Below are 15,893 nucleotides of genomic sequence, written 5' to 3'. Positions count from 1 at the left end.
TCCTTTCGCAGCTGCAGGCTCGCGATTCAGAAATCCGACACCCGAAACCTCATCCTTTGAGCTTTAGTTATCATAAAATTGTAATAGATATACTATCTTTAGCTAGCAGGTTCAGCTTGCTGAGGACTATATCGCGGTTCACAGATCGCGAGTTATTGAACCAAACCCCATTAGTTATAGGAAGGAACAATCCTATTAACGAATCTCCATTTCCCAGGCCCGATAAAATATTCCCTATACCTCTAACTCGGTATACCATATCCTGTACCTTATACCTCTTACGCCTCTCCAATCATATTGATCTAATACCGGGTGCGCAGGTTCAGTCTGCACACCGACAGCCCGCAGTCTCAGATTGCGAAAACCGTAACAAAAATTCTATATCATTCCTTGTTAAACTCCATCCCGAGTTCCTCCACCTACAACCTTTATTCCGGGCTTGCAGGTACAGCTTTGCTCGCCGTCAACTCGCAGTTGGTTCAGATTGCGTACTACCTTTACAAATATAATTATTTGTGGGATCTGATATCCGGATCCGTATCCTTGGTTAAGGTTACCTCAATCCTCCCTAACACCCAACCTGAATTCCAAGAGCCGAGGGCCGAATCGGCCAACAACGGCACGGGCACACACTCTTCCCTTCAAATTAAATACCTCCCGCCAAAGACAGAGGGTAAAGAATCAGGACAGGGGGAGAAGTGTAGGTCCAGTATCTCCACCAGTCAATACGGTCACCGACCCCGACCCATACCCGGCTGTAGCTAGTCCGCGTCGTAGCAATACTTCGCAATTATTAGAAAACCTAGAGGGTGGAATAGGTCATTCTAATAATACACTCTGAGTTTGCGTAGATGCCGCCGATCGAGTGACTCTCTTAGTTTTCCTAGCAGAACTGGTAAGCGTTTTCATTCGAGCCGATTCACCAATATCAGGAAATTCTTCCATGGAAATTTGAGGCATAGCGTTTGGTTGAGCGAGACGTGGTGAGCGTCAACAACCGCTCACTGCGGGGCTTGTCATGTTCATTTCTGACTGCAAATTCTTCAGAATCTGGGCAGGTGGTGGCGATGATGGTTCTTGTATGAGGCGATTTTCACAATCATGTTGACTCAATTTGTGGACGTTTTTTGTTAAGCTCTGTAAATCATCAGTATTGCAGTGATTTATGATGGTCTGTTTGAGGTCGGAGTGGTTCTTGAGCTCCTGCTCCGTCATTCGTTTGACTATTCGTCCGCATCTAGCACAATGCTGTTGCTGTTGCTATTGTAATCGAAGATGTCAACACTTTGAGTCCGATACTCGACCGCCAGCTCCTGTCTCAGATCGTCCTCCAAGTCTGCATTCATCTCCTCCAACTCCTCTACTTGGTTCTTGTATGAGGCGATTTTCTTTTTGTGGGTGTCAATTGTAGCGAGCAGCGACTCGACAATCTGCTTGCTTTGGTCGTGTACATTGGTGACGTCACCATACTCGCTGTCTATCCCCTTCGTCTAGAAGCCAATTCTTTCCTTTATTAGATAATAGATCTTACTATTACTGTATAAATACAGTTTTTAATAAGAATATCATCAATCTCGTCCGTGTATAAGCCATTTCTTTCTTTTATTATAATAAAATTAATAAAAAAACTAAAAATAATTAATAATTTAAAAACAATGATTTGACCCTAAGAATGATGGGAGAACAAGAAACGCTTGTCCATTCAAACCAGTTGACAGTATAGAGTGAATCTCACCACACTGTGTGAGTGTAGGGTAGGTAGGTAGGTAGGTAGAGTCTACCTAGTAGGTACAATGAGAGTCTGATCGGGTGGCTCTATGCTAGAGAACTCGCACAGCGGAGCAATGATGATGTGAATTTTCAAAATGTCGCGATTTGGTCCCACCAGATAGGGTGATGGCTCACCTGCTGCTTTGTTCGTTGAGGAGGAGGGGGCTGAGGAGGAGGGGGCTGAGGCGGAGGAGGAGGGGGGAAATGAACACACTTGGTTGAGTTCGTCGAACGCGAGGATATCGTCCAGATTGAGCACTTTCTCCTTTTCGCTGAAGCGATGGTTTCGCTGCATCACCGACATCACGTGTTCGACGCCATCTTGAATTCCGTTTATCAGGATGCCAACCTGCGACAGACATTTACGTTTAGTAATGATACAAGATAATTTCTCTGGTCGAGGGGAGGACATGACCAGAGGAGTTTATTCAGAATATACAAAGTGCGCCAGAGAAACTTAATTATTTGAAAAAAAAATCTCGTGCGCTTAATTGGTCTGGAGGGGGAAGCGCATCTGGAGGGGGTAGTTCTCAAATTTATCCTCCCTCGCCATCATGCTCCGGTCTAGAGAGCAGCGGGCCTTCGCAGTTGAGAGATTCTTTTCTAATGGTCGATCACCTTCCGCGCTCGATTTGAAGAAACTCCTCCCCACAGACTCGTTGTTCCTGGCCATAATTAGATTCTGTCGTGGGTTAACTCATTTCAGGAGTGTGGAAGTGTCGCTAAACCCAGAAATGGACTTCAACGAACCATCAGAACTCCAGAAAATATCGAAAGAGTGAGGCAGTCAGTTGTGCGTTCTCCCCGGCGTTCGGCTCGCAACACTCAGCTGCTATGGCAATTTCAGACTCCACTGTTCGACGAATTTTCAATTGGCTATTCCCTATAAATTGGCTGTTATTCAAGAATTGACTGAACGCGATAAGTAAGTTTCTTTGGCACACCTTGTACATCCTTGAAATTCTTGAAATCTGTGTTTTTCAGTTACAAAACTACTGATCAATCAATCAATCAACATGTTGATTACATAACAAGCTACGAATATTTACAAAGTATATATACAATAGTTTGATTATTATCATTTGCTAATGTTTAGGCCCGGTTGCACAACAGCCGGTTAAATTTAAATCGTGATTAATTTCACGAGAACCAATCAGAGAAGGCTTTTTTGAAAACTGCAATTTAAATTTAACCGACTTTTGTGCAACCGGCACTTAGTGAAGCATATCTTAAATTAAGATTTCTCAAAAAAGTCAAAGTTAAATTCTAGTTTAAACCATCAGCTGACTAATTGAAAAAAATTAAAATAAGTGCAACCATTGATTAAACGGGTTCAATAGTTGAAACATCTTTGGAGAAAGCTACCCTAAGGGCCGGTTTCCAAGCTCGGGATTTAGCCAAGTTCTAGACTTTAAACAGCTGGTGTCAGAAAATTGGCTTTCCGAAACGGGGCGTAGTCGCAGTCCACGTTTAAATTGAATTTTGAAAAACTAGAAAATAAAATAAAGAGAAAATAGTGTAAAGTTTCAGCTATTTTGAATTATTTAGGAATGTCTTATTTCGTCAAGGAAAAACGTTCCCAATTATAGCAATGAGAAAATAAAGATTATCATAAAAACTACGACTACGCCCCGTTTCGGAAAGCCAATTTTCTGACTCCAGCTGTTTAAAGTCTAGAAGTTAGCTAAATCCCAAGCTCGGAAACCGACCCTACTTCTAATTGGTAATCAGTATTGGGTTGAGTAGTGAAGTATGGATCTTTTTAAACAGCAGTAACACATTTATTTTCAAACGAAAATTTTATTCTTTCTTTTAGTGTGTACCTTATAATTAGGTATTTTAGAGGAAAACGTTTTAACATTAGTTAATTCGAATAGTTTTTTGTTTGTTAGTGGTTAACGTGTCGTTAGTATGCTGCCTTCCAAGCCACGATCGTTTATAAAATACTGCCAGCCATTGTCACGTTGACTTCACTATCAAATCAGAGGCAGTTTTTTCAATAGGCTAAAAATGGACGCCAATTGAAAGATGTTATTTTTGTAAATAAAAATATAAATCTAAGTAACCTTTAAAAATTATTTAGTCATAATATGTTCCACATCATATAGCCAAAACATGTCGTGGCTATAGGGTACTTGAATTTAAATTTTTATTTATATTCAAGAGTAGCCTTAAAAGAAAAAAAACTATGTTATTTTTAGTATGTAATCAATTTTATTACAATTTCCTCTTATAATGAAAAATATCGGGGCACCGAGCTTCGCTCGTTATTTATTTATTGACTTTTGATAAACCAAACACAATTCTTTAAAATGATTGGGGAAGTACTAACAGCACAGCCCAAAACTGTTTCTTTCCCGAATTTTGATTTATACACTATAAATAGTCCAGAAAGTAGGTTATGTTCCATACACTTGAATTCAGGTTCAATTTTCTGTTCAAACATTTGAAAATAAAAAAATTATAATTTAGATTATATACAAACCAAATTAAATAACACTCACTAATCACTTGAAATTGTCAAATAATGATCAACTTTGAAAATTATGATATACTCTAGTTTAGGAGGATTATCATGTCATGTCAACAAATCAGATTATGTTGATCAAATAGATTAGATTGTCTAGCTAGATAAAATTTCTTGCTGATTGATTATGATTACACAGCTGGGAATAAATCTGTCTCTCTCCCACACAGGCACACACATCTTCTGTTATCGAGAGACGACGAAATTATCATCTGTTTTCCAAGGATGAATTATCCTTTTAATGTCGTTTAGCGAGTTTTCCAAAGAATGAGACCTAGTGCAATCGAATCTTTATATCATAAACATACTATGTTCCAAATTTCGTGAAAATCGTTAGAGCCGTTTTCGAGATCCGTAAAACATAAATAACCAGATATAAAAATAACCAGATAAATACAGAAATTGCTAGCTTAATATAATAGGAAAGCAGTTTTAAAGGTACAGACATGAATAAAAAAGAGTTACGTTTAAGAATGAGTGTTTAGCTAGTATTTCTAATTATCCATACTTCACTGCCGCACCCCTGATAATGCTATTATTTCGATGGGTTTACCCATAGAAGAACTATAGCATAAGATTCTATCATCTTACACTATTCTGTTGTGTACAAAGAATTTCCATTAATCTATTTGAACTTGAGTATTATCATGGAGCAAAGATAGTATAAGAAGATATCCCATGGTAAAGAGCGTTTATATTAAAATTTAATTTTTAACTCAAGCTGATAGTCCACGTAGTTATTTTTTCGTGAAACAGCTACCTGATGCTGGTAGTCTCTCATACTGAGCCGTTCTTACACTCTCATCCGACCAAAACAGTGATAATAGACAGTATTCTTCTTGAAATAACAAAAAACCGGCGTGAAATTTTGAACATAAACGACCTATACCATGGGATATCTTCTCATGCTATTAATTTGATGGGTTTACCCATAGAGAAAAGATAGCATGAGAAGATATTCTCCATGGTATAGGGCGTTTATGTTACAAATTTCAATGTTAACTATGTTTTGAAGGGACGGATTCAAGGATCTAAAGGTTCAAAGAGCCTCACACGTCAACCGAAGCTTATTATGTGTCAATGTTAACTAAAGCCGATAGTCCTAGTAGTTTTTTGTGTAGTTGAGAAGTTGATATTGTGGAAATTATTCATATTAAATGAAAAAGACTAAGAAATTGCCAAAAAACCACAGATTTATTGATACTTAGAAGGACCGGTTTCGGTGTAATAACTGAAACCGGTCCTTCTAAGTAATAAACTCTGATTTATCAGAGATTGACAATGGTGTAATAACCGAAACCGGTCTTTCTAATTATCAATAAATCTGTGGTTTTTGACAATTTCTTAGTCTTTTTCATTCAATAGTCCTAGTAGTTATTTTTCCTGAAGCTATATGACACTGGTAGGCTCAACTCACACTTACGCGACTCAGGTCGAGAGAGACTCGACTCTAGTCGAGAGCATGTGTTTCCAAATGGTGACACTCAGACCAGTCGACTCTAGTCTCCGCGACGTTACCATTTGGAAACACATGCTCTCGACTAGAGTCGTCTCTTTTCGACCTGAGTCGCGTAAGTGTGAGTTGAGCCGTAGTCTCTCATACCGTGCCGTTCTTACACTCTCACCCGGCCAAAACAGTAATAATAGACAGTATTCGGCTTGTGATGACGAAAAATCGGCTCGAAATTTGGAACATAAACGACCTATACCATGGGATATCTTCTCATAAATTTGACGGGTTTACCTTGACTCTGAGATCTTCGCTTTCAGGTGGATCCTTGCAGGTGATTGACAGTCTCACCGTTCTCAGCACACTCTCGGGCACTTCAACAGTTCCCTGCCACACGATCAGAAAGTACTTGCGAAACCACACCCCTTTCGGGTACAAGTCCACCACCTGTCAACAGTACAATTATTTATGTAAGTAATCAAACAAATATAAATAATAATTCTTATTAAACGAAATTCCAATTACATGCTGTATATCACCCCGAAGACTTCTGCTACTGCAAATATTGACAACAGGGTAAACAGCTAGATGGAAATTCGATGAGCGCTACTATACAAAAATGATTTGTCAACCCGGGAATCGAACCCAGTACCTCCTAATTGCCAATCAGGAATGCTTACACTTACACCAAACTGACAATCTCTGGATAGCAGCGCTCATTTTATACAAAGACATAGCGGCCAGCCAGACTACAGAAGAAAATAAATTGGAAGTTGGCAACTGACTGGCCGCTGTGTCTTTGTATAAAATGAGCGCTGCTATCCAGAGATTGCCAGTTTGGTGTAAGGGTAAGCATTCCTGACCGGCAATTAGGAGGTACTGGGTTCGATTCCCGGGCTGACAATAGTTATTTGTATATCTAGAGTGAAAAGTATGACTTTTTCTCCCTGAGGGAAAAGTTTGAAGCCCGAGGCGAAGCCGAGGGCAACAATTTTCCTGAGGGAGAAAAAGTATTTTTCACTCGTGATTTACACAACATTTTTCCTCCATCTACATTTTTTTATAGAAACTGCAAATAAAATAATTTTAATAACTTACGTATTGGTGACAATGTTTCCTAACAACATAACCTAAAATCTAAAACCTAAAAACCGGCCGTCTGATTGGCACTGCCGATTGCGCTATCTATCGGCTAAAGTTGTAACAATTATATCAGCTGGGTGTTTACCAAAAATGGCTGACTCCAGATCAAAAATATTTGTTGGCTGGTATTTTGAATAGAATAAGATATTTTAAAAATTGTATAAACTTTTATCATCTACTAATATTAAGAATATTATAATATCATACACACATATATTTCATGAGTTGATAAAATTTCTGGTTGTGGTATTGAATTCAGTTGACTCAATGACAGACACCTCTTTATGCTTTCTCATCTTTATGCAGACGACCTACAGATTTATAGACATTTCAAGACTGATAACTTTGTTGAAGCAGTTACTCTTATGAATGAGGACCTGACTGCTGTCTCACTCTGGACAGCACAACATGGATTGAAAATTAATGAATCAAAATCCAAAACAATCGTTATAGGTAATAGAAGACTTTTGAACCAACTTGACTTTAACCATGGACCTTTCATTGAAATTAACTCTCATAGACTGGATTATAGTGAAAACATTACAAACTTAGGACTTACATTTAACAGACATCTAGACTGGACTGAACAAGTGACAAAGACTTGCAACAGGGTCTTTGCAGGCATTCACTCACTGAAGAGAATTGGAGCTGTTATCCCCTTACGGGAGAGAATAATGCTTGTGAAGACCTTGATATTTCCGCATTTCCATTATGGAGATGTGGTCATACAGGACATGACAGTGACTCTTCTGAAAGACTGCAAAGGGCTCAGAACTACTGCGTGAGATTCGTCTTTGGCCTTGAAAGGGACGTCCACATAAGCCCTTACATCACTCAGATGGGTATTTTGAAGCTTCGAGACAGCAGAATTTATCATGTGCTGATGCTCCTCCACAAGGTTCTGGCAACTGGGTCTCCTCTCTACTTGAGTCAGAAATTTCAATTCCTCGCAGGAATCAACAGAAGAGATACGAGGCATGGTGCGAGCCTGTTGAGCATTCCCATCCATCGCACTGTGACATATAATAGGTCGTTCTGTGTGACCGCTTGCAGACTGTGGAATAGCTTACCCGCATCTTTGAGGAGTGTGGAGAGGCGGACACTGTTCGGCGCGGAGGTCTTGGCGTGGCTGAGGGAGGGCGATCGGGGCATAGGATGAGGAGGTGTGTATGCGTGGTGTGTTTGCTTGTGTGGAAGGTGTGTGTTTGCGTGAAATTTTCTTGTTTCTTGCTTAAAAATTGAAAAAAAATTTCCTATAACTCTATTTTCTAACTTTTTTTTTATTTTCTTTCAGTCTAAAATATATTCTACTAAATTGAATGAAATTGTTTTTTTTTCAATTATTGATTTATATTATATACATATATATATATTTTTTTCTATCATATTACTTATTATATTTAAGAGATTATTTCATTATGTTTTGATGTAGATGCATTAGAATTGTATAGGAGGGTTAAGTGGGAGAGAGGGCCGGCTGCGCCCTAACTTCGCCCTCCAGGTTAAAATAAAGGCAGCCTATCTATCTATCTATCTATCTTAGACCTTCTAACCTATTATAATGTAAGTTTTTAAAATAGAGATGCTTCCCATGTTATTTAAATGGAGTCACTTTTACTCCCTAGGGAGTTTTTCTGTTTTTTACTACCGAGAGCGAAAAAGTGACACTTTAGTATTATGTTTCAGGGAGTAAAGTAAGTACTTTAGCCAGTAGGTGAAGGAAAATGATTTTTGTATAGTAGCACTCATTGAATTTCCATCTAGCTGTTTACCCTGTTGTCAATATTTGCAGTAGCAGTAGTCTTCGGGGTGAATTACAACATTTAAATGGAATTTCGTTTAATAAGAATTATTCATTGATTAGCATTTGATCAAATGCAACTTCCAATTTATTTCCATCTGTAAATATCAATAATATATTTAGTTATTTATGTAATTTTTATTGCTAACTTCATTGTTCTCTGAATTGCTCTATAATGTTCTGTGTTTTATTTATTGATTGTGACGATTCAATGTTGCGAAGCTTGTTTTTTTATGCAACTCACTGAATAAATGTAATTTGATTTGATTTGATATGATCCGCTGGGGTATTTATAGCTTGAGCCTATTGCTTTACTGACGTAATGGTAAGGAAGAAAGCTGATTAGTGACATCGTCGAAACTGAAAGCTGAACCGCGACTTCCATGTACCTTTCTGCTTCGTGTTTCCCTTCTTGTCTCCGCTACCATCCTTCTATACGTTATAATGGCATTGGAGAAAGATAGGAGAAGAACGTTGCCGATCCTCTGTCTTGTCAATGTCTTCTCTATATACGGTAGCTGATACAGGTTTATTGATGTAATATTAAGGCTCAACTCACACTACCTCGACTCAAATCGTACGACTCCAGTCTCTCGACCTTACGACTTTCTTGCTCATTGTCACTACTTCAGTTCCATGCTACTCCATTTCTAACCTTACTTTACTAGTAGTTCTGTGAACAGTAGACCTCGCGATCAGTGAGTTACATTGACCTGTTGTTATGTTTTCTCAAAAATTAATAAAGTATTCATCAATTAAAAATGTTTAGAAAAAATCCTAAATAAACATAGAGCTTTCTGTGAGTTACATTGACCTGTTGTTATGTTTTCTCAAAAATTAATAGAGGATTCATCAATTAAAAATGTTTAGAAAAAATCCTAAATAAACATAGAGCTTTCTGTCCCCTATATCGTACCGTGACGTGTCGTCCCGGAATGGGAGTGTGAGCGCTGTTATCAGGTCTGGCTGCAACTGTCTACAACGTTGATGGAAAGATACATTTTCAAGATGTTCGATGTTTTTGAACGGGTAGTATTATAGTCCACTAGACAGCTGATTTATGATGAATAATTCTATAGTCTGATTTTTACGGTAATATTGGCGTATGAAGGAGGCTTTTTTTTCCTTTTATATATCCTTGAAATGCAAAATTTCCAAAAACCTTGTATATACGTCGACGCGCAATTTAAAAAGGAACATACCTGTCAAATTTCATGAGAATCTATTACCGCGTTTCGTCTTAAATGCGCAACATAAAAACATATAAACATTAATTTAAACATTAAGAGAAATGCCAAACCGTCAACTTGAATCTTAGACCTCACTTCGCTCGGTCAATTAAAAATATAAGATCTAATTCCTCACTACTTAGCATGTAACAATTTTTTAAATAATTATTATGAATATATTGTCTTATCTAAAATGATAAAACATCACTGTCATTAAAAATGAACGGTACTATGCAACTCAAGTCGAGGCTCGACCAACATGTCGAGTCGACGCTCGACTCAATCTCACAGTCGTGAGGTCGCGGAGACTTGAATCGACTGGTCTGAGTGTCACCATTTGAAAACACATGCTGCGTCGAGAAGAGACTAGAGTCGCAGTCTCTTCTCGACTTCAGTCGCGTAAGTGTGAGTTGAGCCTAACTGTTCATTCTCGTTTAAAATGATCAATTACATTTTATTAAGCAGGAAATTATATTTTTCAATATTTTCATAATTAAGATGAAATGGTTTGTTAATTAATTATTAATTCTACATTGTTAAAAGACGATCCGGCAAAAGAGCGAAGCGAGAAAGATATATCGATTTGTTGAATGATAGACAAGGATAGCAATACCATTGCTAATCAAACACTGCCATTATAACGTGGACCTCACTACAGTTTGATGTGCATGAGGCAACATTGTAAAACCATTCGTTTTACACATGAAGAGAATTAAATCGACCCCTTGATGTAAAGCTTTTTATGATCAACAACCTTTCTGCGACAAATAGCTCCCCTGACGGACACTATGGATACTTTTTCAGCATTATTCTTACCACTATTCTATGCACCCCATCAAGTGGTTCAACAGGCACCCCAGAAATATTGGAGGACTGCCTACACCAACCTGTCGCATAGTTCCACTTGGAAGAAGATCCCTTAGTCGTGATACCTGGATCATCAAACACCTCATTTTGTTAGATTATTTAAATGTACATCCCATGGCTTCGCCGCAGGATTGAAACGTTCCCCTCACGGAATAAAGTCTCACTTGCTCCCTACAAGTTCAAATAACTATTGTCTACATAGAGATCAAGAAGATATGTTGCATGTGTTTCTCACTCACCCACTCACAAGACCTCTCTCCGTTGCACTCGGCTAAGCCGGCATGTGACGAGAAGACCAGTGTTCGTGTATGGTAAGCCTGCAATGCGCCGAAATTCTCCACAGTGAGCAGTGAACTCCAATTGTCTGCCGTGTACAGCCGAGGTGTGAACAGCAGTCTGCCCTCTCCCTCTCGCCCACTACTGGTGTCTCCCTCGCTCGCATAGACTATCTGCTGGATGCGGTCTGTGTGACCTACAACACACCAATCGAAGAAAATGGGAAAACATAACCTATAAATTTGGTTTAGTTTAATTTCATTTGGTTTGTGTACTTCAAGAATCAATAATCGATTGATTGGGTGACATCCATTTCATCAAGTTTTCAGTTAATAAATAATGAGCGCGGGTAGGCAACTTCAGTACCTGTTTCTTTCAACCTCAATCTATCAAACTCTTTATTCAATACATACATTGATTATATGTACATGAATGCGTCATTGATATTAAAAAATATATATTATATAATAAAATAAATGTTTATTTCCCAAAAAAACTAAAACTACATCAATTACTCAAAATATTAGATAAGTTACAATTACATACAATAGTTAGTTACAAAAAATTCCTCTACTTGTTTAGTTATTTCTGTGTGGAAATTGACCTACTCCACTCTGGCGTACCATGTTCTAGATAATACAATAATCGTCTAGCATTATAAAATTCATCATAATTATAACAAACTAATTCTATTAGGTACGACTTTTCAAGTTTATTTTTAAATCTGTTAGTATCCCTTTCATCTCTAATACCACTAGGTAGATATAACCCATAAATTGTATTCCTATAAGCCGTACTTTGTTTGAATAATTTTCCTTTTTGGTGTTCCTCAATTAAGAATGTTTCCCTGTTTCTGGTGTTGTAATTATGGACGTCCCGTTGTCTTGCGAATAATGATTCATTATTTTTTTACATATACCACTGTGCGGTATATATAGAGGCTGTACACTGTCATAAAGTCCAGATCTTTAAAAAGTATTCTGCACAAAGACCTTAAAGATGCATAGACTCACATGCAGCGCTAGTGTCGTACTTGGAATTGAAATCCGCCATTGAGGGGGCAACCCATAAGATTATTACATACCAATGCCACCAATGCCTTTGTGATCTATTGTATTACAAATATATATAGATATAATATCTCGTGCTAAAATACCCCAATGGCGGGCTTCAATTTCAAGTAAGAGCTACCATTGGGAAGGCATAGGCATTGTGGGTCTATATCTCTTTAAGGTCTTTGATTCTGCATGACTGTTCACTATTCAAGTTAAAAATTCTCCTTATTGCTTTTTTTTGAAGGTGTAGTAATTTGTTCAGATTTGTGTCACTAGTTCCTCCGTACATCGTAAGACATATGTGAATGAATTGTTGCAAAATACACTGACTTGAAGGTTATTAGATTACAAATCGGAGCTAGCCGTCCAAGTGCAAAAATCCATGAGCTTAATTTCCCGCAAATTTCCTGCAAATGATCTGTCCAACTGAGCGTACTATCCAGATGTAGACCTGAAAATGTTGTTTTAGTTTGATTTTTCATATCTAAGTTACCTGTTTTTCGGCAGGACATTTACAGGAGAGATGCACTAAAGTAGTTTTGTCCTCATTAAGTAATCGACTTTTTTCAGTAAGACAATTCTTCAAAAGCAATATGGAGATAACGGGGTGAGATACCTCACTATAGGTATACTGCATTCAGGCACATGCGCTGTTAGCTCATTTCGAACTACCGCCCGTCGCCACACCGAAAAAAAATCTGGTGTGGTACACTCACACAACTTTCCTTGCTCATATTTGAAACTACGATCAGACTTTTGTGTATGTGTATTTATAATTGTTTTCAGAGTACTTTTTCCTTTGTGTAAATTGTGAAATTCGATGATTTTTTTAGTCATTTTTTTAAAGTTGTCAAAACAGCTGTTCTACAGATGAAATATCTCGACTATGTGTTCTTTTTATGAACTGCTCTACCTACCTACCTCATGCACGAGAAGGAGATTACAAAGTCCATTTCTCAATAATGGGGTGGACCCCCCATTAGTTTCCCAGGAAGGAGACTCATGCCAGTTAATAGAGCTGATAAATAACTATACAGAGTATGAATTTGAAAAAAAATCGGTCAAGTTATTTTGAGAAAATCGTGAAAAGCATGTTTTTTTTAGTAATTATCCGCCTTTTTTCTCAAGTATATTACGGAGCTCCCGCAATTTTCTCAGAAATGAGACTCATGTCAGTTGATAGGGCTTATAAATAGCTATACATGGTATGAATTTAAAGAAAATCGTTAAAGCCGTTTTCGAGAAAACCGTGAATAACATGGTTTTTTAGTGATTATCTGCCATTTTTCACAAGAATATTACGGAGCTCCTGAAATTTTCCCAGAAATGAGACTCATGTCAGTTGATAGGGCTTATAAATAGCTATCCATGGTATAAATTTGAAGAAAATCGTTAGAGCCGTTTTCAAGAAAAACGTGAAAAACATGGTTTTTTAGTAATCATCCGCCATTTTTTTCCGCCATCTTGAATTGGATTTTATTGAATTTCTTATGGTCGGATCCTCATGGTATAAGGACCTTAAGTTTAAAATTTCAAGTAAATCGGTTAATTAGGAATGGAGTTATCGTGCTCACAGACATACACACATACACACACACACACACACACCACACACACACACACACACACACACACACACACACACACACACACACACACACACACACATACACACACAGACCAACACCCAAAAATCATTTTTTTGGACTCAGGGGACCTTGAAACGTATAGAAAACATAAAATTAGGGTACCTTTTTTTTGGAAAGCAATACTTTCCTTACCTATGGTAATAGGGCAAGGAAAGTAACTAGGCATCTTCTTATGCTCAACTCACACTTACGCGACTCAGGTCGAGAAGAGACTCGACTCTAGTCGAGAGCATGTGTTTTCAAATGGTGACACTCAGACCAGTCGATTCTAGTCTCCGAGATGTCACCATTTGAAAACACATGCTCTCGACTAGAGTCGAGTCTCTTCTCGACCTGAGTCGCGAAAGTGTGAGTTGAGCCTTAGTGGTACAGCTCCCTGGGCAAGTACTAACAATCTTGTGAACTCTCCCAATGAAAACGTTCAAGTTAGAGTACTAGTTTTTAGTAAAGTAGAGTGAGATAGCACCGCACATGCTCTCGACTAGAATCGAGTCTCTTCTCGACCTGAGTCGCCCAAGTGTGAGTTGAGCCTTATAGATCACATCTGTTCTTATGCTTATTTATGAAACAAACTTGTGAATTTAATGTTTATAACTGACCGGAATGAAAGGACATGCCAATAGCCATGCGCTCTATGAAGAACTCCTTGTACTTTTTGGTTAGTGGAGACATGAGTAATTCGGCCAGCTGTCTGGGTGACATCATCGGAAACCTCACATGCGACATCACCTACAATCAAGCAATTCTAATGTCACACAGTTGACCAAGTCAGACATTTTTACAGTCTTCCACAGTGTCGAATACATCACGTAAAAATATATTAGGAAACCTCACAAATCTGTAATCAAACAATCTATGTCATAGAGATAATATTAAGAGGAATAAACAATTAATTGAACAAGCCTAGTGAGTTCTTAAGCTGCGTACACATATACGAGCTTCCAACCAGCACCGAGCACGCTCCGCCCTCGTACCGCCTTCGTTCCTCCATCGAACCACAGTCGCTCCGCCTACGCACCCATCATGAACGTTACGGAAGATATTGGATCTTCTCGCGTTCCCCGGTCGAACCACTGTTGCTCGCCGGTCGATCATCAATCGCTCTGCTGGAGTGACGTTCGGTCTTGGAGCGGAACGAAAGTCTGTACGCACCTTTATGATGACTAGAACCGAACCTTGAGTCGTCCGTTTGTAGTTTGCTTGTTCGACGATCACCACTTTAAATTGCTTTCATCAATTAATTTCAATTTACAATTTATTCATTTAATCAACTTCAAATTTTCAACTCTGGGGCTCGCTTGCACAAGAGCCTATCGATTTCAACCGTGATTAAGTGCCACGACAGAGAAGACTTATCTATAATTTATGATAATATAATAAAGGGAAAAATTAGCTTTACATGAACGGGATAGGAAATTCATGAATATTAAATTTAATAAAAATACCAAGAAATTTTCAAAAATCACAGATTTATTGATAGTTAGAAAGACCGGTTTCGGTTGTTACACCATTGTCAATCTCTGATAAACAGAGATCACAATGGTGTAACAACTAAATCTGTGATTTTTGACAATTTCTTAGTATTTTTTTTTATTTAATATGAATAATTACCACAATATCAACTTCCCAACTACACAAAAAGTGAAATTCATGAATGACGCATCATCACGTCTCAACTACTGGACTGATTGATTATTTGAAGTTTTGCATATTATTGATCCTTTACCGAGGATGGTTATTGGCCTAAGTTACCAAAGATCTAGGTATCCAGAGCAACATCCAACTGAAAAGTATAGCTCTGGACAGGAAACTATGGAAAGCTGCCTACCAATTTTTTTCATTTCATTTTTTCATCCCACTGACCACCTATGAAAGGGGTATAAGGATTTGTCAATTATAATCTAAGTCGTCAATCTTTGCATTCTATAATGCAAAAGGAATTCCTCACTGGAATAAGGACAAACCTGCAACAACTCCTCCCTCACCTTAATTCTGAACTTTTCACCTGTAAGAGCTTTTATGCGTGTTGGCAATGAATTATAAAGCCGAATCCCTGCACTCCTTACCCCCCTCTCATACATACCAGTTCGATGAATGTCGTCTCTGTGGTTTTGTCTATATCTGGT

The 15,893-nt window shown here is 38.1% G+C and overlaps 1 protein-coding gene across 3 annotated transcripts in view; it reads right to left on the bottom strand.

Moving 5' to 3' along the window:
• Nucleotides 1-918: 918 nt before the first annotated feature.
• Nucleotides 919-15,893, bottom strand: part of LOC111053603 — a 36,059-nt gene continuing 21,084 nt past the window's right edge. For 2 of the 3 annotated variants that reach the window (XM_039433745.1, XM_039433744.1), the window contains exons 8-11: nucleotides 14,367-14,496; nucleotides 11,027-11,259; nucleotides 6,042-6,194; nucleotides 1,183-2,119 (exon numbers count right to left, since the gene is read on the bottom strand). In XM_039433745.1, the coding sequence (XP_039289679.1) occupies nucleotides 1,778-2,119; nucleotides 6,042-6,194; nucleotides 11,027-11,259; nucleotides 14,367-14,496 (858 nt within the window). In that variant the 3' untranslated portion in view covers nucleotides 1,183-1,777. Of the gene's footprint in view, nucleotides 2,120-6,041; nucleotides 6,195-11,026; nucleotides 11,260-14,366; nucleotides 14,497-15,893 lie in introns of all 3 variants that reach the window. The other variant, XM_039433743.1, reaches the window with a different exon arrangement.

Source organism: Nilaparvata lugens, chromosome 8, assembly GCF_014356525.2.
Source record: "Nilaparvata lugens isolate BPH chromosome 8, ASM1435652v1, whole genome shotgun sequence".
Taxonomy (NCBI): domain Eukaryota; kingdom Metazoa; phylum Arthropoda; class Insecta; order Hemiptera; family Delphacidae; genus Nilaparvata; species Nilaparvata lugens.
This window is presented reverse-complemented; position numbering and strand designations above follow the sequence as displayed.